At 43.9% G+C, this 22,060-nt stretch overlaps 2 protein-coding genes across 2 annotated transcripts in view; one reads left to right on the forward strand and one right to left on the reverse strand.

Annotated features, from left to right (window-relative positions):
- The window catches only part of STPG1 (sperm tail PG-rich repeat containing 1), a 63,509-nt gene extending 59,030 nt beyond the window's left edge, over nt 1-4,479 (reverse strand). The window contains exons 1-3 of the mRNA XM_043910583.1: nt 4,414-4,479; nt 3,348-3,550; nt 2,775-2,918 (exon numbers count right to left, since the gene is read on the reverse strand). The gene's annotated coding sequence lies outside the window, so the exon portion shown is untranslated. The remainder of the gene's footprint in view (nt 1-2,774; nt 2,919-3,347; nt 3,551-4,413) is intronic.
- Nucleotides 4,480-4,646: 167 nt separating this feature from the next.
- The window catches only part of NIPAL3 (NIPA like domain containing 3), a 52,369-nt gene continuing 34,955 nt past the window's right edge, over nt 4,647-22,060 (forward strand). The window contains exons 1-2 of the mRNA XM_043909250.1: nt 4,647-4,835; nt 8,322-8,648. Coding sequence (XP_043765185.1) covers nt 8,556-8,648 — 93 coding nt within the window. The 5' untranslated portion in view covers nt 4,647-4,835; nt 8,322-8,555. The remainder of the gene's footprint in view (nt 4,836-8,321; nt 8,649-22,060) is intronic.

The following is a 22,060-nucleotide window of genomic DNA, read 5'->3' on the forward strand; positions in this document are numbered from 1 at the left end:
GACAGGATGTCATGGGCCTGGAATCTAAGAAAGAGCAATGAAGATGTACCACCTTCCTAATCAACAGCATATGTTCAAGCAGTTCTCAGGTGAGGGCCAGTGCAATGATCAAGAGTATCCATTCCTGTGTTCAAGGTCAACAGTCCTGGGTTCTGCCACTTAATAGTTCTGATTTTGGATGAGTCACTTGACTTGTTGAATCCACTTTCTCCTTGATAAACTGAGATTGGTAACAGCACCTTCTTCTTAAGATGCTTGTGAGGATTAAATATTATGCTCCACAAGAAGTAGTTAATGCTGCCTGGCCTACAGTAGGCTTTTATTAACAGTCGGTTTTAATATATGCACATTAATAATATATTAACAGTTTAAAATAATAACTATCATTTCTTGAGCCCTAACACTCCTAGATGCCTTTATAGAATATTTTATACAATCCTTAAAATAATCCAGTGAGGTATTATCCCCATTTACAGATAGGAAAACTGATGGTCAGAGGGAGGGGTTATGTGACTTACTCAAGGTCATACCATAAGTTAAGAGGTAGAATCAGACTTCTGCTTACTCTGAACCGCTCTAATAATCTCTAAAGCAGCACACACTAAATGTTAGCATGCTAAATGTTGACATTGATCACCCCTGAGTCTGCATGACAGGTCTCATAAAAACTAGGATATTGCATAGCATTTTCAAACTGTAATTTCCCCAGGATGCTGGGGTTCCCCAGAACTCAGTTTGAAAATTCCTGAGGCAGTTCACTGTTAAGAGTTCTAATTGCTAGAAAGTTCCTGCCTGAATCAGCTCAGAATAAGCTTCACTCCTCTTTCACATTGGTGAGTTTTGAAATGTAGGTCACAGCTTAACAGTCTTTTGTGAAGTTTTTGTTACGTGAATATGTATATGTGCTGGGTCACAATATAAAATACATTTCTTACCACGGATCACAGTCAGAAAGGTTAAAAGACACTGTTCTATGTGGCTATTCTTCAGATATTTAAAGGCAGTGGTCATGACCTATCTCCTAAAAACTAATCGTCTTCTCCACAAGGGACCTCTTCACTTCTGCAATACACTTGTAACATGGGGATTCCTCCCTTCACTGCACTGGGTACCACTTTCTCACCCTATCACCAGATTCATCTGGGTCTGTCCTCAAACTGCCTTTGGGATGACTTCCTTGGCCACTCTCTCTTGGGAAGCACCACCCCTGTCTCTCTAGCCCCATCTGACTCTGCTTTATTTTCCTCAAAGCTCATTTCACTACCCACATCATATTTTATATGTAATATATAAAATATTTTTTGTTTATAATCTTCATCAATAAGACATTCATCACTGAATCCCCAGACTGTTTCCTGGCACACAGCAACTGATCAGTAAATATTTGTGGCTTGAATGAATGGATGAATACTAGGAAAAGACACAGTTTATCTAGAATGAATGGGCTTCCCTTGTGGCTCAGCTGGCAAAGAATCCGCCTCCAGTGCGGGAGACCTGGGTTTGATCCCTGGGTTGGGAAGACCTCCTGAAGAAGGGAAAGGTTACCCACTACAGTATTCTGGCCTGGAGAATTCCATGGACCGAATAGCCCATGGGGTTGTAGAGAGTCGGACATGACTGAGTGACTTTCACTTCACTTCTTCATCTAGAATGAATACAGATGTACTCATAATACAACTCTTTCCATCAGGAGCTACATTCTTTAAAGATTTAACTCACATGACTACAACTATAGGCATGTTTTCATTCTACCATCTCTGTTTAAAAAAAAACCTTTCTGTCTGAGCCACCGGGGAAGCCCCATTTATCTTATAGTATTACATATTTCATACATTTAAATGTGTATATTACTGTACAAGTATACCAATATATACTACAAGTATATACAATATATACTATTATATATATTGGTACAAGTATGCCAATATATACTAATATATCATGTATTCTGTGACCTTTTATGTAATTTTATGGGGTTTACATGAGTAGTTTTGACTATATGAGATTTTTATTAATTCAGTTATAATGCTATAGTGCATCTTGGAAATATTTTACATTTTTCTAAGCACTCTCAGGTAAATAATCCATTTGATATTTTTCTTTAGCTGAGAAAAGCATTTCTAAGAGCTGGAAGAAACTTTAGGAGCTGGCTAGTGCCTGGATTCGATTCCTGGGTCGGGAAGATCCCTTGGAGAAGGAAATGGCAACCCACTCCAGTATTCTTGCCTGGAGGAGTCAATGCACAGAGGAGCCTGGCAGGCTACAGTCCATGGGGTCGCAAGAGTCGGACTCTACCTAGCCACTAAACCACCACCACCACCACCAGTGATCTCTAGATTCCAATCACACCCTTTCGTTTTACAGATGAGTAAACCAAGGCGCCCAGCAAAGAGGAGGGACGCGCAAGGAGATGGAGTGGACCTGGGATTAGAACTTAGCTATTTGCCGTCCACCTGCTGCCAGATAACCCCAAATGTTTGTACACTCGCCTGGACTGAGGCGGGTGAATCAGCAGCCCACGCCCCTCACCGGAGCTCCACGGGGAAGGCATGCCCTGGTTATTATCGCCACTTTTCAGGTGGGGACTCTGAGGGCACACCTCCAGGGAGGGGAACTTCCAAAAGTGATTTCTTCAGGCTCTCGCGGTACCACCTAGCTTGGCATCGGAATCACGCACGCGGCAGGAGGGGATCTCAGTCGGCGTCTAATGCAGTGCGCCGTGTCCTCCTCCCCACGACCCCGGCATTCGCCCCCCAAAAGGGACGGCTTCCTACCTCGTCTGTCCCGCTGGACTGAATCTGGCCGGCGGCCTCCTTGTCGCTATGGCAACCACAAGCCTAGCGTTCTAGCTTCCACCTTCTGCCCGCTTCCTGATGAACTCGAGCCAATGGTGTCCTTCGTTTCTTTAGCGTGAAAAGCTGTTGGCCAATGATCAGAGGCATTTCAAAAACCGCTGGGAAGCGGCCAGAATTTGGGGGCTACTACGGCAAGATGGGTGTGGAAACAATACAGGCTTATCTAGACAACCCCCTAAATCTCGTGATAGACTCAAAGCCTTAGAATTTTGCTCACCCAGAAACCCTGCTTCAAGGAATAAAGCTAAAAGAACTAACATTCATTGAAGCCCTCTTTATGATAGTCAAAGAAAAAAGATTGATAATGGGCAACAATATACAGGGACAGCCGTGGAGTGTTCCATGGGCAACCAGTGATCTTGTCACTCCCCTACTTAGAACCCTCCAAGGGCTCCCCTTTAAACTTAGGGTGAAATCCAAACATCTTCATGTCCCCGGCCCGGCCCTCTGATCTCAGCTCCTCCCTCCCACGCCCCCAATAAAATCTCGCACCTGCCGCGCTGTCGTTTGGGCAGCTGCTAACAATTCTGTCAACCTCGATCCGCTGTCGGGCGTTCTCTCTGAGCTTACTCGGTGTCAGCGTCTGCACCACAACTGCCCCTTTCTCACGGTGGAGGTCTCTGTCCAAATAGCACGTCTTCATCTGTGAAACAGGAGTGAGCCCAACGTCTCACTCACTGGGTTGTTGAGAGGATCTGGAATGAAACGTGAAAAAGTGAAGCTCCCTGTACCTGTTAATTATTTTAAAAATACATTTTATTTTTCAAAAAAATAATTTTTAGTTGAGGGATAGTTGCTGTATGTTACAGGTGGGCAGTATAGTGATTCACGGTTTTTAAAGGCTGTACCCCATTATGGTTCTTATAAAATGTCGGCTAGATTGTTCAATATATTGAACAATGTATCAGTTCAATAACAAGGATATATTGTTCAATATATCCTTGAAGCAGTTAGAACTATTACAGTGGTACATTACAGAAGCATTTATCAAGTGCTAGGCTTATGGCAGGACTCTAAGTATTGCTATTGGAAGGACTGATGCTGAAGCTGAAGCTCCAAGACTTTGGCCACCTGATGCGCAGAGCTGACTCATTTGAAAAAACAGTGATTCTGGAAAGATCGGGGGGGGGGGGGGGGGGTGGAGAGTGGACGACAGAGGATGAGATGGTTGAATGGCATCACCGACTCATCGGACATGAGTTTGAACTGGCTCCGGGAGCTGGTGATGGACAGGGAGGCCTGGCGTGCTGCAGGCCATGGGGTCGCAAAGAGCCGGACGCGACTGAGCGACAGAACTGAACTGAGATGCGGATGTTACCGGAAGGGTGTATTGTGCTGCCAACAGGTGTTCCAGGAGGGCAGGCAAGGAGAGATGTTTTTCGCCTCGTGGCTTTCGAGGGGGGGGGGGGGGGGCGGGGAACCGGGCCTTGAAAGATCTGTAGGATTTGAATACCTGGTGAGATCGTGGGGTGGGGGAACAGAAGGAGCAAAGCCCGGGAGAGGGCTCTGAGGGTAAAGGCCGGGGGGGCGGGGGAGGACACCCGGGCAGGCTGCCCACCTATAAGGGCAGTTGCAGTGAGCAAGTCACCTGGAGCCTTCCAGACCCAGCCCGACGTCCTCCCTGTGACCGCTAGAGGGGCCCCTCTCCAGGTGAGCTCTGGGCTCCAGCGGGGCACCGCCTTCCCAGGGCTCGCCCCCTACGCGTCCAGCGAGCTCTGCGGTCCAGCCAATCAACGCTCGAGGGCTGTCCCGCCCGCCTCCTCCTCGAAGCCACTCGCCGGCGCCAGATGCCCGTCAGCTTTTGACTGACAGGCGGCCTGGTAAATCGAGTCGCGGCCTCGGAAAGCCCAACACGGCAGCCGCTCTGCATCTCTTGAGTCGGGGAAGGAATTTAGGAGGGCTGTATCTCCGGTTTGATAGAGGAATCCAAGTCGTGTCTCGGAAACCTCTGATCTGTGGGCCTTAGCGGAAACGCCGCCGGTGAGTAGTGATTTAGACTTAAGGCGGGTTTGGGGATGGGGTTGAATTCAGCCTTCGGTTTCAGGAAAAGCCAAGGCGTTTGTGATCCTCTGACGTCCCCAGTATACACATCTTCCTTCTTGCTGTCACCAGCCTTGTCAGTTTGGGTCTCGTTGGCTCAGAATGCTGCTTTTTTTTTTTTTCGCATCGAGGAAAGGGCCATGAGTTTGCCTTAATAAAGGCGATGACAGGCTTGACCAAATCAGGAAGTGAAATGGAGTGACTTAGTCAAAATTGTGCCTGTAAACACCGGCTCGGGCTTCCAAGGGATAGCAGATAGTGCAGTTAGCAGGTGGATGACGAGGGCAGGGGTAGGGGTGGGGGACGCATTCTTGGTCCGTGCTGGCCACTGGAAGTCATTTCCAGCGCATTGGGTGGGGACTGAAGAGGGTAACCCTTTCGTGAACCAAAGCCCAGGAAAGGGAAAGCGCTTACTCTGTAACTGGCACTCAGCAACCAGAAGCTGAACCGGCAGGTGGTGGGAAAGGGCGTGTGTGAATTATTTCTTTCAGTTCAGTTCAGTCGCTCAGTGGTGTCCGACTCTTTGCGACCCCATGAACCGCAGCACGCCAGGCCTCCCGGTCCATCACCAACTCCCGGAGTTCATCCAAACCCATGTCCATCGAGTCGGTGATGCCATCCAACCATCTCATTAGATAGAGCCAAATTTTAATACAGACCCTACTCTTAGCAGCCAAGACCGATGGTTCTCTAATCTAGGAAACCTACTTTGTAGGTTGGTGAAATAATTCTCAGATGAGGACTAGGGGGTGGAGTGAAAGCCATCCCTTAGTGGATTTGTCTTTCCCTTTTTGAGTCAGTGACCCCCGTGCTCACGGATGGCTGTGTGGGCCTCAAACTTAAGGGGTGGTGAGAAACACAGAGTTGGTTTTCTTGCCTCTGGGGCACATGTTAGACCTGGAAAAGTGTTTTGCAGTCTGGAAAAGAAAGTCATTAGGCAAAGAATGTGTGCCTTATAAGGGAAGACAACTAACATAGAATTCCTCCAAGGCTTTCAGTCCAAAATGCTACCTAGCTGAAGAGGGGGTTTTCTCTCTCTGTGGGCCCTGATGCCTCAGATGCCTGGGGGTTCCTGAGGCACGAGAGGGAAGCTGCTTTTTAAAAAGATAATTAAATGCGAGCAACCGCAGCCACCACAAAGGAAAGCAAATACAGAAACCCACCTGGAGAGACCAGCTGATCTGAAGGAGGTTAGGAGGCCTGGATTCCCATCACCCCCTTGGCACATCCTGTGGCTTCTCTGACGTGCTGTGGGTGGGGCTGGCTCTATGGGTTTTATCTCTAGAGTTGCAGTGGGTGAGGCCTGAGTAAGCCATTCCCTTCTCGACTGTGAAGCTGCCCTGGTGTACCGGGTGCTTCGCTGGCCTGTCTAGAGCCAGTCAATAGGTATGTATGGAGGTCACCATGCCAGGCTCTAGGCTAGACCTTGGGAGGCAGCAATTGAACAGGGGATTCAGCAAACAGCTTCCCAGAATTTTTGCTTCAGCGCCCCTTCACGTCCAGGCTGAAAGCCTCTAGGAGTGTCTCAGAGGTTGAAGGAGCCACTCTTCCTTTCTAAGGCATGAAAGTATGGTGAAGGATAATTATGCTTTTCACAAGATTACAAACATTCATAGGGCTTTACAGTCAGGGACGTCTGGTTATGGGATTTGAGTTATAAGCTTGTCTGATAAGTATATTTCAGGTATATATATATATACTGATTACATAACCTTGTCTAGAGGCAGCAGCAGTCATTTAACTTTGAGGCTCTTTGACAAAGTGAGCCTGGGTTAAATGGTCTTTGTGCTGCCCTTGGCTTGAGCCCTGCATCTGATGTCTCCTAGACACTGAATGCAGTGTTAGTCCTATATCATAGGACTGTGCTGTTCACACCAGGAGCCAGAATTCCTGGGCCTGGCACTAGAAAACAGAGGGAACTGGAGGCTATTGGTAGGACGGTGGTGGTTTAGTCACTAAGTCGTGCCCAACTCTTTGCAACCCCATGGACTGTAGCCCAAAAGGCTCCTCTGTCCATGGGACTTTCCAGGCAAGAATACTGGAGCGGGTAGCCATAGGAGGCACCTTTCTGATGCCTTGAAGCACGTCAGAAACTTCGTCTGTTTGGAATGTAGTAAACCCTCAAACACTTGTTGCTTGAGACAAAGAAAGGTGTATTCATAGGTAAATTCAATAAACTGGTAAGAATAAAATTAATACTAATTATAACTGACATTCATTGACCACTTGCTGTGACCACATGCATTTTATATGCATTATTTCACCAAATTCTCACAACATATGGACATGGAATATCCATATTTCATAGCAGGGGAAGGTTGCTGAAAAGTTAAATGACTTGGCCAAGGTGAAACAGATAAGCACGTGACAGGTCAAAAGTAATATAAAATATTTTTATATTAATATAACAGACTTTGTAAGTAGAAAACTAATTTGTATGCTTCTTTTTATTTTTTTTAATACATGAACCTCAAAGAAACCCTTAGCACTTGTAGGTGTTTTGGCCATGCTCCCCAAAACACTAGGGGTGTACTTTCTCTTTCTTCTTTATTTGGTAGAAAAGCTTGAGATGCCCTGAAAATGTCAGTCCAATGAAGTTAATGGGAATTTCCATCATTGCTGGTTTTACTTGAGGCCAGATTATTACCCCTGTTCTACAGATGAGGCAGCTGAGACTCCCAGAGGCAAAACGATCTGGTCCCTTAGATCTTCTGCCTCCTGGTCCGATGTTATATCACCCTAGGCAGACCCTCAGGAGCAGGCCAGTTAGTCCATCTTCCATAGAGATAACTTTTCTTCTCATTCCTTCTTTCTAAGTCAGAATGAAGATGGTTTGTTTTTTTATGGCAGTGGAACTTTTTTCTTTTCTTTTTTGGAATCCTAGAGAAGCAGATACAGGCAGTGTTCTTCTTATGTAGGGGAACCTATGGAAAGGTAGCATTTAAATTAGGATATGATGGAAGGAGGGCTTCCCTTATGGCTTAGATGGTGAAGAATCTGCCTGCAATACAGGAGACTCCAGTTCGATCCCTAGGTCAGGAAGATACCCTGAAGAAGGAAATGGCAACCCACTCCAGTATTCTTGCCTGGAGAATTCCATGGACAGAGGAGCCTGGTAGGCTACAGTCCATGGGGTCGCAAAGAGTCGGACATAAGTGAGCAACTAACACACATACACACACATATGATAGAAGGAAGGAAGTGAAGGAGAAGAGGAAAGGGGATTTTAAAGGACTGGGGAAGATGGTTTTGAGGTAGGTGAGCCATGTCTTTATTAAGTGGCCAAAGGCACGATGTAATTTTTTAAATGGCCTCACTTCTCATGGCAGTTTGTGTTTTGTCCTAATGGTAATCTCTTCTCAGGTAACAAATCCGGCTCAATGTTTCACTGTACATGCATTTTTAATGTTCTTCCCCTCCTGCTAGGGCACCACGAGAATCAGGAAACGCGTCCCCATCTGTCTGCCTGAGAAGAAACTTAGGAACTGGCACGTCTCTGAGTGAAGATGAGGAAAAGGCTGTAAATTGGCCAAAAGAGCCTTGAAGTACTCTTTCCACGTGAGAAGGCGATGGCTGGTGGGAGGAGGTGAACCCCGCCAGGACCGATGGCTTAGCAGCAGCTCCAGCTCCAGGCCAGCTGGTCTGTGCCCTGAGCCCGCCATGGACCGAGCTCACGGTGCAGCCCTGCAGCTCCAGCAGCTCCCGCCCACAAGCAGTGCCAACCCCGTGAGAGAGGCTTCCTTCTCCTACAAGGCAAGAGCTTTTATTTTTTTTTAGGTTCGGAATTTTATATTTTTCTAATGAGACAGTCATACAGGGCAGTATCGGCTAACAGATACATCCAGGGTCTGTGTGCTTATCACTGGCAGAAACAGGCAGCCCCTCCATGCGTACAAGAGAATGTGTAATCAAAAGAAATGTTCACTGAAATACATAAAAAGGAATTCATTCCCCCTAAGAAGGTTTGACTTAAAAAAAAAATCACCGGCTCAGTTACTTGAAGCCAACCTTTGTTCCTGTTTCTGTAAATTTCCTTCCTGTTTCTTTCCGGTATTCCAAATTTGAGGTCGAAGAGTTTTGTATCTTGGTTGTTTTTCTTAACCTTGTTGATGGACTATTTCCCATGTCACTGAGTGGTGGTTGGAAGCATGCTTTCTGAATGATTGCCCAATCTGTTGAGCTGCTGCATCAAAATTTGTGGGACAGAACCTCCTATTGTTGGCTGTTTAGATTGTTTCTAATCTGGGGTGACTGCAGATGCTACCGTGAACATCCCAGACTGCATGCCCCTTTGCTATCTCTAAGAATTGGGTAACTCCTAGAGACGCAGTTTCTCCTCAGGTAGCAAGGTCACAAATGCCAGAGCATCGAAAATATAGAAAATAAGAAACTAGAGTTCATATAATTAGACTAGGCATGCAGGAGGGATCTGACTCACTGCTTGACTCAGAAATATCTCATGGTTACAAACAGCAACAGGTGAAGATGCACAGACCAGAGGAAGGAGAAGTTAACTCCACCTGGGGGTAGGGAAAGGGGTTTCTAAAGGGAAGCTCGCTCTTTCCTCCTTGATTTTGTTCAGCCTCTTTTGGTTGCAAGAAATAAAAATCCATTTCAGAGAAGTTTAAGCAAAAGGAAAAATTAATATAAGGCTTGGTAGCTCATAGAACCCAAGGGCAGGAAGGGCAGTGAGGCTTGAAAGATGCTAGAACTCTTAAACCCACCTTCCAAGGAGGGAGGATCTGATTGGCCCAGCTTGGGTCAGGTGTCTACATTGGTCCAATCAGTAGCTGCCGGGGGTGGAGTCCTCCAGCAAACAGGATTTTTTGCTTGCTGTGGGCTTGAGACTGGGTGGACTACTCCTGTGTTGTCTCTTACCTTTGGGGAAACCATTAAGAGGACACAAGTCTACCTTGATCAGCGGGATGACCTCAGAAACAAGCAGTGTGCCCTGAGTTACAGCCCCGCCCTTGCCCACCCCAGCAGAGAATGAATTCTGATAGTTGAGGGAGGGTGGTCTGTGAAAGAGACCAGCAGGCTGAACTGCTGATGACTAGCATCCCCAAGGGTCTCTGACTCTGGAAGCTTTACCTCAAACTGCAAAAGTTGGACCTCAGTTTCTTCTGTGTAGCAAGTAGGAATTTCAGCTGAGCTATATGCATAGCTATATGCATGCCTGTGCTGGGTGGGACAGGAGCAATTTGGGTCATTGAGATGGCTCTTCCCGAAAGGAGTCTAGGAGGGAGGTGGGGAAAACATTCCGGTAAGTAGCTACCCTTCAGGACAGAATTTGGTACAAAAAGAGAGATACAGTAGAGTGTTAAAGCACAGGCTTGGAAATCTGGGAGACCTGGCTTCCAGCCCCAGTTCTGTCACTTTGTGGTATTACATGTGCATGCTTAGTCGCCCAGTCATGTCTGACTCTTTGCAACCCCAGGGACTGTAGCCTGCCAGGCTCCTCTGTCCATGGGATTCTCCAGGCAAGAAGAATGGAGTGGGTTGCCATGCCCTCCTCCAGGGGATCTTCCCAACCCAGGGATCGAACCCAGGTCTCCTGCATTTTAAGGTGGATTCTTTGCCATCTGAGCCATCAGGGAAGCCCTTGTGGTATTATGTCATGGAGAAAGTCATGTAATTCCTTCACACATCTGTATTAAGTTCATGCTATAGGCTTCCCTGGTGGCTCAGAGGTTAAAGCGTCTGCCTGCGATGCGGGAGACCTGGGTTCGATCCCTGGGTCGAGAAGATCCCTGGAGAAGGAAATGGCAACCGACTCCAGTATTCTTGCCTGGAGAATCCCGTGGATGGAGGAGCCTGGTGGGCTACATACAGTCCACTGGGTCGCAAAGAGTCGGACACAACTGAGCAACTTCACTTTCCTTTCATAGGGTGGTTATGAGAATGACCTGGATTTACAGATTAGGAAACTGCCTGCACCATTCCCTGTTTTCTGCCTGTGGAAATCCTACCCACCCTTCCAGCTCCAACTCAAATATCACCTTATCCATGAAGCCTTTGTCAGTCTTCCTGGCAGGAAAATATCGGTCCTTTATCTATACTTTTATAACCAATTTACAGTTACTATGGTCATCATAATAACAGCAGTTAACATTAGTTGCATTTGCTATAACAGGGACTATTCATTCTCTATAACTCCCAGAAGGTAGGTACTTCTATTTCCTCATTTTACAAATGAGGAAACTGACACACAGAGATAAGTTAACTGGCCCAAGACCACAGTTACCTGGTTGTAAAACTGGGATTTGAATCAAGTCTGTGTGCTGCCAGAGCCCTTGGTTTTATCCATCGCTTCCTGCTACCTGGGCTTCCCTGGCGACTCAGCTGGTACAGAATCCGCCTGCAATGCAGGAGACCCCCGTTTGATTCCTGGGTTGGGAAGACTTTCTGGAGAAGGGATAGGCTACCCACTCCAGTATTCTTGCCTGGAGAACCCCAAGGACAGAGAGGAGCCTGGCGGACTACAGTCCATGGGGTCGCAAAGAGTCAGGCACGACTGAATGACTTTCACACACACACTTCCTCCTGCCTATGTTGTGCCAGGCACTCCGTGAGGCCCCTTCTCTCCCTGATACTATTTAATAAGGGTTGAAATGGCAGCAGAGAAGGTAATGCCTCACTTGCTGGGGAAGGTAAGCATCAGGGAGCTGGCTTAAAGCCAGGTCACAGGTGTTGCCGGGATGTCAGCCGGTCTGCTGCATCCGTTGCATTTGCGTGTGAGTGGCTCAGACAGTAAAGAATCCGCCTGCAAAGAGGGAGACCTGGGTTTGATTCCTGGATCAGGAAGCTCCCCTGGAGAAGGGAATGGCAGCCCATGTCAGTATTCTGGCCTGGAGAATTCCACGGACAAAAGAGCCTGGTGCGCTACAGTCCATGGGATCCAAAGAGTTGGACGCAGCTGAGAGATTAACACTGTGACACTTTCAACCCTCAGAGCAAGCTAGAAGGCAGTTTATACTTACCTGTTAGCATTTTAAGTTCAAGGGACTATGGGAGATCAGCTTAAATAGCAGGCAGTGACAGTCTTATCACCATAGTACAGTAAGTCCCCTCCCTACGAACCTTCGAGTTGTGAGCTTTCAAAGATGCAAGCATGCCTCTGTGTGCCAGCTCTTGTACTGTACTCTTCACGGTACTACACTGTAAGATTAAAGATGTTCTCTTCATTTTTTATGTTTGTTGGTTTTTTATGTACTATCTGTATGAAAAGTTTCATAAACCTATTACAATACAGTACTATATAGCCAATTGTGTTAATTGGGTACCCAGGCTCACTTTGTTGGACTTACAAATGAGTTAGACTTATAAACGCACTTGTATGTAGGGGACTTAGAGAATTTAAATAGAGACTCTTGTTGGCAGATGTGAAGAAGACATTAAAACAGGAGGTCTGAGCTCAGGTTTCACTCCGACACCAATATCCAGGGTATCGTGCCTCTGTGACCTTTGGCTGCTTTTCTGAGAATAGTTTCTTTTCTTTCAGAGTTATAGCTGGCAAAAGATCGATTCTTGGATCAGAGCATATCAGGGCCAGAAGGTTCCTTAGAGGTGTTGCTAATAATAATAATGAAAAAAATGAAAATTATAAAAATAATAATAGCAGCAGCTAGAATTGTTTTAATATTGATTACCTGTGGAGTGATGTTTAAGCATGTGCCTTATAACATGATATTCCTAAGGGTTTACAGTCAGCTCCATTTTTCAGAGGGGATGCTGAGGCTCAGAGAGTTAAGGCAATTCTTTTGAAGTCACACAGCCATCAGTGACAGAGGCAGTAACCCCAGTCCAGGTCTGCTGGTCTTCTGAAGCAGAGGGGAAAGAGACTTTGGGTTTGCTGGTCCTTCCTCTTCATCTTTGGGTCTACTGGAGCCATGGCTAGAAGCTGCCCCTTGGTGGAAGCACCGAGGTTTCAATACGCACCTTCTGTTTTCATAGCACGCAGAGTCACTGATCCCAAGGTCAAATCCCTGTTCAGGGTTAGCCATTCACGTGTACTTATGAGCACCTAACACTTTGAATAACTTCAGTGAAAACCCTTGGGGTGGTTCTTCAGCCAAAAGCAGAGCCTGATGGGTTGAGAAAGCTCTTAGTGGTGTTCAGAGATGAAGGCCCCCGGCCCTGTCCTCTTCCCTCCCTGCCAGCAGACCTGGACGCTACCATTTCACAGTTTCCAATGCTGAGGTTGGAGGAGGAACTTAATGTCAGGTGCCCTGCTGGTTGGCACCTCCACTCTGGATTGCCCTCCACCAGGCACTTGAGGGTGGCTAGTAGATGTGTGTTCAAATTGTGTAACCCCTGGGCCGCTGGCAACTTCCTTGCTTGACTTTAATTCTCTTGAAGTTGAGCCAGTCACCACTTCACAGGGCTTTGGGGCGTAATTAGGGTTGAGGAAGCCCTTTGAAACACTCGGATGAAAGGGTGTTAAGTTATATTGCTGTTACTAACCGTGTCTGTCTGTAGCCACTTCTTAGGGGTGGAGATTCATATGCTTGTGGAAATGGCTTTTAGAAGTAACCTCAGCTGCCTGTGTCATCAGTGGGAATGTAGCACTTACAAGGTGGGGAACTTTTTTTTTTTTTTTTTGCCACCTTTGAAGTCCTGCAACCTCAGAGAACACAGTGGGAGACAGCGTGGAGGAGTGATTCTCATCAAGAGACTGTAAGTCATCCTCCGGTCCTCACCTCGGGCAGTTTATTTCACTTCTCTGAGCCTTCTTTTGTTCATCACTAAACTTCTTCAAACCTGTGTGCTAAAACAGGACTCAGAATAATACCCACTTCATAGAGTTATTTGTGGCTCAAAGGTCATGTGTGGAAAGGACTCGGTGCCATGCCTGACATATATACATATATAATACGTATAACTGCTCCATAAATAGCAGCCTTTATTATTTTTAATTTATTTTATTGAAGTATAGTTGATTACAGTGTTGTGTTAATTTCTGATGTACAGCAAAGTTGTTCAGTTACACGCATATATATTTATATGTATAAATATATGTATATACATACACAACTATATTCTATATATATATATATATATGCATTCTTTTTCATATTCTTTTCTACAGGATATTGAATATAGTTTTCTGTGCTATACAGTAGGACCTTCTTTATCCATTCCATATAAAATAGCGGCCTCTGCTAATTCCAAACTCTGAGTCCAAACTCCCAGTCCATCCTTCTGCCACACCACCCCGGCCCCCTGCTGTTGGCAATCACAGGTCTGTCTTCTGTGTCTGCTTGTGTTTTGTAGATAAGGTCATTGGTGTCATACTTTAAATTCTACATATAAGTGACGTCACATGGTGATATTTCTTTTTCTTTCTTAACTTACTCAGTGTGATCATCTCTAGCTGTGTCCCTGTTGCTGCACATGGGCGTTATTTCTTTCTTTGTTATGGCTGAGTAGTATTGCATATCTTTGATGCCATGTCTTTATCCAGTCTTCTGTTTATGGACATTCAGGTTGTTTCCATGTCTCAGCTATTATAAATAGTGGTACAGTGAACATTGGGATGCATGTGTCTTTTCAGATTAGCGTTTTATCCAGGTATATGCCCAGGAATGGGATTGCTTTGATCATATGGTAATTCTGTTTTTAGTTTTTTAAGGAACCTCCACACTGTTTTCCGTAGTGACTACATTTTCATTCCCATCAACAATGTAAGAGGGTTCCCTTTTCTCCACATCTTTTCCAGCATTTATTATTTGTAGACTTTTTAATGATGGTCATTCTGATTGGTGTGAGGTGATACCTTGTTATAGTTTTGATTTGCTTTTGTCTGATAATTAGTGACACTAAGCATCTTTTCACGTGCCTGTTGGCCATCATATTGTTATGTCTTCTTTGGAGAAATGTCTGTTTAGATCTTCTCATTTTTTGATTGGGTTGTCTGGGGTTTTTTGTTAATTGAGTTATATGAGATGTTTGTTTATTTTGGAAATTAAGCCAGCCTTCATTAGTATAGTAACCTTTTAACCTTGATTTTGATGTTTAGACTGGTTTATCCTTGTTAGTTTCACAATTTTCATTTCCAGGTTTCACACCTCCACAGCCTCCTCCCTGAGACAGCACTGACTTGTCTGTTTGGCCACAGCCGCTTATGTCCCCTCTTCATCTCTTTACTGTGCCTTGGCAAGTTGTTAACAACGCTGTCAACCTAAATAAACCTAGGGAGAAATAATCAAGCAAAAAGAGTTCATTTGGAATTCAAGAACTGCAGTCCAGGGCACACAGATTCAAGTATCAATTCAAACAGTAAAAGTCAAGGGCTTTTAAAGGTGAAGGGAGGCTTGCGTTACAAGGGATTTTCATTTGAGTTAGAGACAGAAGCTAGCTGTGGCTAAGCATGATTGAGCTCTAAGGCCATCACTAGAGGGGAAGTCCTTACTGTGACAAGTTGCACATGGGCTTGCAGAGTCCTTGGTACATTTGTGGTTCGGCCTGGTTCAGAAGGTCATGGTTGCATCCCGTGAGGATGTATGTAAGGTCCATCTCCTTAATGGCCTCGCAGCCCCATTTTAAAACCCCTTGACTTAAATGACTCCATTTTGTGTCACATTTCATAGCACATTCTCCAACATCCATGTAGACTTAGTCTTTTCAGAGAACGGCTTGGTCTCCCTGGTAAAAATAATATAGTGACTACCAGTTATAGGTCGAACCATATGAATCTTCCACCTTTGTAGGTCAAAACTGGTTGGATATCAGCCATTTCATATGGTTCACCCTAATTCTAAGTTACTGTGTTAAGTGTTTCTTCCAAACAATCTCAAGAAGTTTCTGCACCAGCTCTGGCAGAGGAGCACCACCTTCCCACCCAGCAGAGCAGAGAGGAACCGAGGCTCCGTGACGCAGATCCCCCCATCCTGCCTACCCTGAGCCTGCAAGTGTGTGGCCCACACCTGCCCTCTGAACAGCCCCACCCAGGTCTCGGTTTCTGCACAACTCCTGCAGCCTGTTTCGGCTCTCCTCTGTCCCCCACTAAGGTTTAGATAAAGCAGCTTTGAGATGTTGTTGGAGCAGGAACCAATCTCCTACCTGCCCAAGGCAGTTCCTGCAAAATTACTGCCCGTTTATAACAATTTGCTCATTAGCATAGGTAAACTGAGTTTTTAGACTACCTGTCTGGCCCCAAGATCTTTGCCTCTTATGAAGTTAAGTTTCTTGCTTTCAATCCTAAGAGCCAAACACAGACTGAAGGACTTCCTTTGAAGTCCTCAAACTTGACCCTCCAAGGAAACAATGTATTTTCTCACACTTTCCTTTAGTAGACATCTAAAACGTAAACCCTTTCCATTACAAATTTAAATATCTGCAAAGCATATAGTTCCTGGTGCATTTAAATTCTATTGTTTTTTTTTTAAAAAAACTCTTATATATGCTTAACTAAATCCCCCAAAATATAAAGACCACTTGATACCTACCATCAGTCTTCTGAAAAAACTCTTCTTTAACAGTTGGAAATTTTACATCTTTCCTTTTCCTCCCTGAATTTGTATTTCCCTTCCATTTCCCCCACAGAATATTATCCCCAAAATGTGTGTCAACTTAAAAATTCACAGTGCAAGAGTTGTGAGTTTAAGTTTTATTCAGAGACCTTACTGAGGACTATAGCCCAGGACACAGCTTCTCAGTAGCCCTGAGAAAGCTCTTCTGAAGAGGTAGGGGGAGTAACCAGTTTATATGTGATTTTTTTACTAGGAAACACATGCAGTAAAGTATACATCTGGGTAAAAGATTACTGCTAGTCACAAAAAATCTCAAATTAATGATTTTAGTGCTTTTTATTTTTATGTGTGGGAAGATGCAAGAATCTGGGTTCATTGAATTTTTTTCTGAGGTATGCATTTAACTCTCTAAGGGGCCTGTTTGTCCAAACACAGCACATCCTATTGTTGGCTTAATGTTGATCAGCAACTGTAGCAGATTGAAGCTTAATCCTTGTAGAATTGGGTGGTGAGCAAAAACACTCTTTGTTCTTCTTTGTTTACATGTGTCTGTCTTTTAACACTTAAAATTTTTATGGAGATAACCTATCATACCTCTCTACAAGAAAGAGTGTAGAGTATGTAACCAAATTTCGTTTAAAAAATTTTCCTTTGACATAAGGTTCATAGGTTTTGATTCAATACAGAATTCTTTATATAATTGAATAAAAGCAATTGATTAATGCAGTATAAATTTTATCATCATTTTCGAGCAAAAAATAACATTGTTTAGAAAAATATATCTGAATGAGAAAAACAGGACTTTATTTTCAATATTTAAGATGCATATTACTAACTGGTAGAATGAGATAGAATTTAGCATCCATTCTGTTGCAAGCTTTGGTTATCATGGCTAGAAGAGCTTCTGTACATACCCGGAATGGAAGAAGTGTAGTGAATCACTGAATTCTTTCAACTCCTTCCGAATTTTGTGCTAAAAATCAGGTAGTGATAAACTCTTTTTATTGACCTATCAGTTAACAATATGTTTAGGGCCTCATTCATTTGTGTTCACAACGACATACTGCTGCTGCTGCTGCTAAGTCGCTTCAGTCGTGTCCGACTCTGTGCGACCCCATAGACGGCAGCCCAGCAGGCTCCCCCGTCCCTGGGATTCTCCAGGCAAGAACACTGGAGTGGGTTGCCATTTCCTTCTCCAGAACGACATACTAGACACACTTAATTTAAAAAGGGGTTTGTTTTTGCTTTTACAGTTTCCATGAAGTTTACCAAAAAAGCACTATCAATATGCTAGTAACTTTTTTCATTTAGGGCACCTTGCGTTAATCTGATCTATTCAGAAAAGATTGGGGAAATTTGAAATATTGTTAATTTAACTATACCTTTGCCCTTACTGTATTGTAAAACATATTCACACATGTATTTTAATTATATGGACTTCTCTAGTGTCTCAGTGGTAAAGAATTCACCTGCTGATGCAGGAGATGCAGGTTCGATCCCTGGTCTGGCAAGATTCCCTGGAGAAGGAAACAGCAACCCACTTTGGTATTCTTGCCTGGAGAAACCCGTAGACAGAGGAGCCTGGCAGGCAACAGTCCATGAGATCACAAAGAGTTGGACACAACTTAGCAACTGAGCACCAACAATATATATTTTAACTATAGAATATAGTTCAAATATTTACTATAAATATTAGTACATGTATTTTAATTATAAATACTTTATACTTTGCCTGAATATATTTTTTTTTGTCAAAACTTAGAACCATGGATATATCCTAGTTAACAAAGCTAGTCTTTATTGTCCAAACATCAGTTAAATCAAACTCTTTGATTCAAATAGCCTAACAAGGGCCAGAGTATCCTATTCTAATGTCTGTCATACCTTCACAGAAATATGTATGAGAGAGGAAGAGGAAACAATTCCAAGAATTGGCATTTATCACTAAATAAATCTCCCAGGAAACAAAATTTCAGAATTCCCCTTGGTTTCTTAGTGGTTTTACAACTTGGGTCAGTGTACCAGCGTCAGATTCTACGTGAGTGAGAGACAGGCCTTTCTTTGTTAAACTGGGAAGAAGCTATTGAGAAAAGTGAGAAAGGGAAGCTATAGGAAGCCAGCAAAAAGCCTGGATGGAAATGAGGATCTGGTGGCCGAATCCCTTACAATGATCAGTATCAGCAAAACCTTTGTATAAGAAGGCCTCTAGGGCCCCCAGTCTGAAGGGTATGGCCTTCTAAACCTTGCCATCCTGATTTCTCTTTTAGAAACAGTTGTAATGACTCAGAGTCTCCCTATTATCTCCAAGCCCCAAACCAAAGTGTATGAGATAGAAAAGCCCCCTCCCAATCCGGTCAGCCCACCCCTTAAGCCGTATCCCTCTACCCTCAGTTTTCTTCTGTCCTTGCTAGAAGATAGTCCCGGCTACGTAGAAACCCTCACTGGTCCTCAGGCTCTCTCACACACGTCCCCCTTTACATCTCAGTGCCTTTGAGCCCATTCCCCCCGGATCATGTCCCTCCACATCACCTGCTTTCCATCCCTCAAAGGTGCCATGCTCATTGCCACCATACGGGCTTCCCACAGGATGTAGAAAGGCTTTCTCCACCTCACCGCCACCAGTCTAGATCTTCAGATCTCCTTGTGAGACTGTTCTTCAGAGGGGCTTCCGTGACTTCCCTTAACCCTGTGTCTCTCACACACTAAATCAGGCCTCTGTGCTTCTCTAGGTAGCTCTAACTGAAGTGTGATTAATAATAATCAGGTGTTTAATATGTGTGACCTGAGGACAGGGACAGTACATGGCATACACTAGGCACGGATTAAGTGAAGAAGTGTCTGGAATGCTATTCTTCCCTTCTCTGTAAAATGTCTGTATTCTGCACTAGCCTAAGGAGCCTTTGAGTCAAGAACTGATTCCCCAGTCCTTGATAATAGCTACTAATTACCAAATACCTATCCTGTGTCAGGCATTGTTCCAGAGCTTTATATATTAGATAGTTTGACCTAACAGTTGGGAGCATGGGCTCTAATGTCAGACTAGACTACCCAGGTTCCAGTTCTGCTTCATCAACTTACCAGCTTCCTCATACCCTCTGTTCCTCAGTTTCCTTCAGTTCAGTTCAGTCACTCAGTTGTGTCCAATTCTTCGCAACCCCATGGACTGCAGCACGCCAGGCCTCCCTGTCCACCACCAACTCCCGGAGTTTACTCAAACTCATGTCCATTGAGTTGGCACTGCCATCCAACCATCTCATCCTCTGTCTTCCCCTTTTCCTCCTGTCTTCAATCTTTCCCAGCATCAGGGGCTTTTCAAATGAGTCAGTTCTTCACATCAGGTGGCAGTATCTGTCCTTCCAATGAATATTCAGGGCTGATTTCCTTTAGGATGGACTGATTGGGTCTCCTTGCAGTCCAACGACTCTAAAGAGTCCTCTCTAACACCACAGTTCAAAAGCATCAATTCACTGACACTCAGCTTTCTTTATAGTCCAACTGTCACATCCATACATGATGACTGGAAAAACCAAAGCCTTGACAGACCTTTGTTGGCAAAGTTATATCTCTGCTTTTTAATATGCTGTCTAGGTTGATCATAACTTTTTTTCCAAGGAGCAAATGTCTTTTAATTTCATGGCTGCAGTCACCATCTGCAGTGATTTTGGAGCCCAAAAAAATAAAGTCTGTCACTGTTTCCATTGTTTCTCCATCTATTTGCCATGAAGTGATGGGACCAGATGCCATGATCTTAGTTTTCTGAGTGCTGAGGTTTAGGCCAATTTTTTCACTCTCTTCTTTCACTTTCATCAAGAGGCCCTTGAGTAGTTCTTCACTTTCTGCCATAAAGGTGGTGTCATCTTCATATCTGAGGTTATTGATATTTCTCCCAGCAATCTTGATTCCAGCTTGTGCTTCATCCAGTCCAACATTTCTCATGAAGTTTTATGCATATAAGTTAAATAAGCAGCCTTGACGTACTCCTTTCTCAATTTGGAACCAGTCTATTGTTCCATGTCCAGTTCTAACTGTTGTTTCTTGACTTGCGTACAGATTTCTCAGGAGGCAGGTCAGGTAGTCTGGTATTCCCATCTCTTTACATTTTCCACAGTTTGTTGTTAACTGTAAAATAACAGTACCTACCTTATGTAGTTATTATGAGGATTAAATGAGGTCATACGTATAAGGTACTTAAAACAGTATTTGGCATGTAGTAAATGCTCAATAAATGTTGTTTATCATTATCGTTGTCATCATTATTTCTCATGTAAACAAGCCTGGTCTGTCAGTTTACAAAGACTGAGCTATTTCTAGTAGAAGAGCTGGCCAGCCATGTGAAAAGAACTCAGCCATGTAAAAATCCAAGACCCTGGATCTTGATTATGGCCTTCCACTGCATCTGCCACATGACATTGAGCCAGATACTTTCTTGTGACCAGAATGAGTTCCTCCTTTAAAATTCCACCCCTTCTTTTATGGCATGTGTCACATTCTTCCATTATTTCCATTTATTTGTGCTCAGATTAGGCTATTTATTCAGGAAACATAAATTGAGTATCAGCAAAGATAAGTGAGATATGGAGAATCCAATACAATATCTTTTTGAATGAAAGAAATGCAAAAGATAATGAAGAAATTTGCAACATAAGGGGAGAAGGGAGAGATGGAGCAATATAGGATCAAAGTTTTATGTACTACTGAAATTAAGATGGTAATTATAATCACTGGTATAATCACTAGGAAGACAACTCAAAAATATGTAGTAAAAAGGAATTAAAATGGTACTTTAGAAAATATGTCTATTTGACATGAAAGGAGACAGTAATGGAGAAATTGAGGAATAAGAAGAGACATAAGACATACAGGGGGAATAATAAAGAAATGGCAGAAGTCCTTCTTATCAGTAATAATATTAAATGTAAATGGATTAAACTCTGCCCAATTAAAAGGCAAGATTGGCAGAAATGATTTGTTTAAAAAATATGACCCAAATATATTCTATCTATAAGATGTCCTTTAGATTTAAAGACACAAATAGGTTGACGGTAAAAAGATGGGAAAAGATATTCCATTCACAGTAACCAAAAGAGAGTTTGAGTGGGTATATTAACACTGGACAGAATAGACTTTAAGACAAAAATTGTTGTAAGAAACTAAGAAGGACATTATATAATGATAAAAAAGTCAATCTATAAGAAGATATAGCAGTTGTAAAATATATGCACCTAACAGAGCCTTAAAATATATGAAAGAAAAATTGACAGAATTGAAGGAAGAAATAGTTCAACAGTAATAGTTGGACACTTTATTACCACGTTTTTAATAATGGGTAGAACAACTGGACAGAAGATCAGCAAGGAAATAGAAGACTTGAACAATACCATTAACCAATTAGAGCAAACAGGCATCTATAGAACACTCCACTCAACAGTAGTAAAATACACATTCTTCTCAAATGCACATGGAACAGTCTCTGGGATAGAGCATATGTTAGGCTACAAAACAAGTGTCAAATAAAAGGTTGCAGTCATATAAAGCAGAGGTCCCCACCCTCTTGTCAGTGAACCAGTACCTGTCCATGTCCTGTTAGGAACCAGGCCCCACAGCAGGAGGTGAGCAAGGGCAAGCAAGCAGAGCTTCATCTGCTGCTCCCCATCATTCCCATCGCTTGTATTACCATCTGAACCACTTCTCTCC

The sequence above is a fragment of the Cervus elaphus genome, chromosome 8 (assembly GCF_910594005.1).
Source record: "Cervus elaphus chromosome 8, mCerEla1.1, whole genome shotgun sequence".
Classification (NCBI taxonomy): Eukaryota; Metazoa; Chordata; class Mammalia; order Artiodactyla; family Cervidae; genus Cervus; species Cervus elaphus.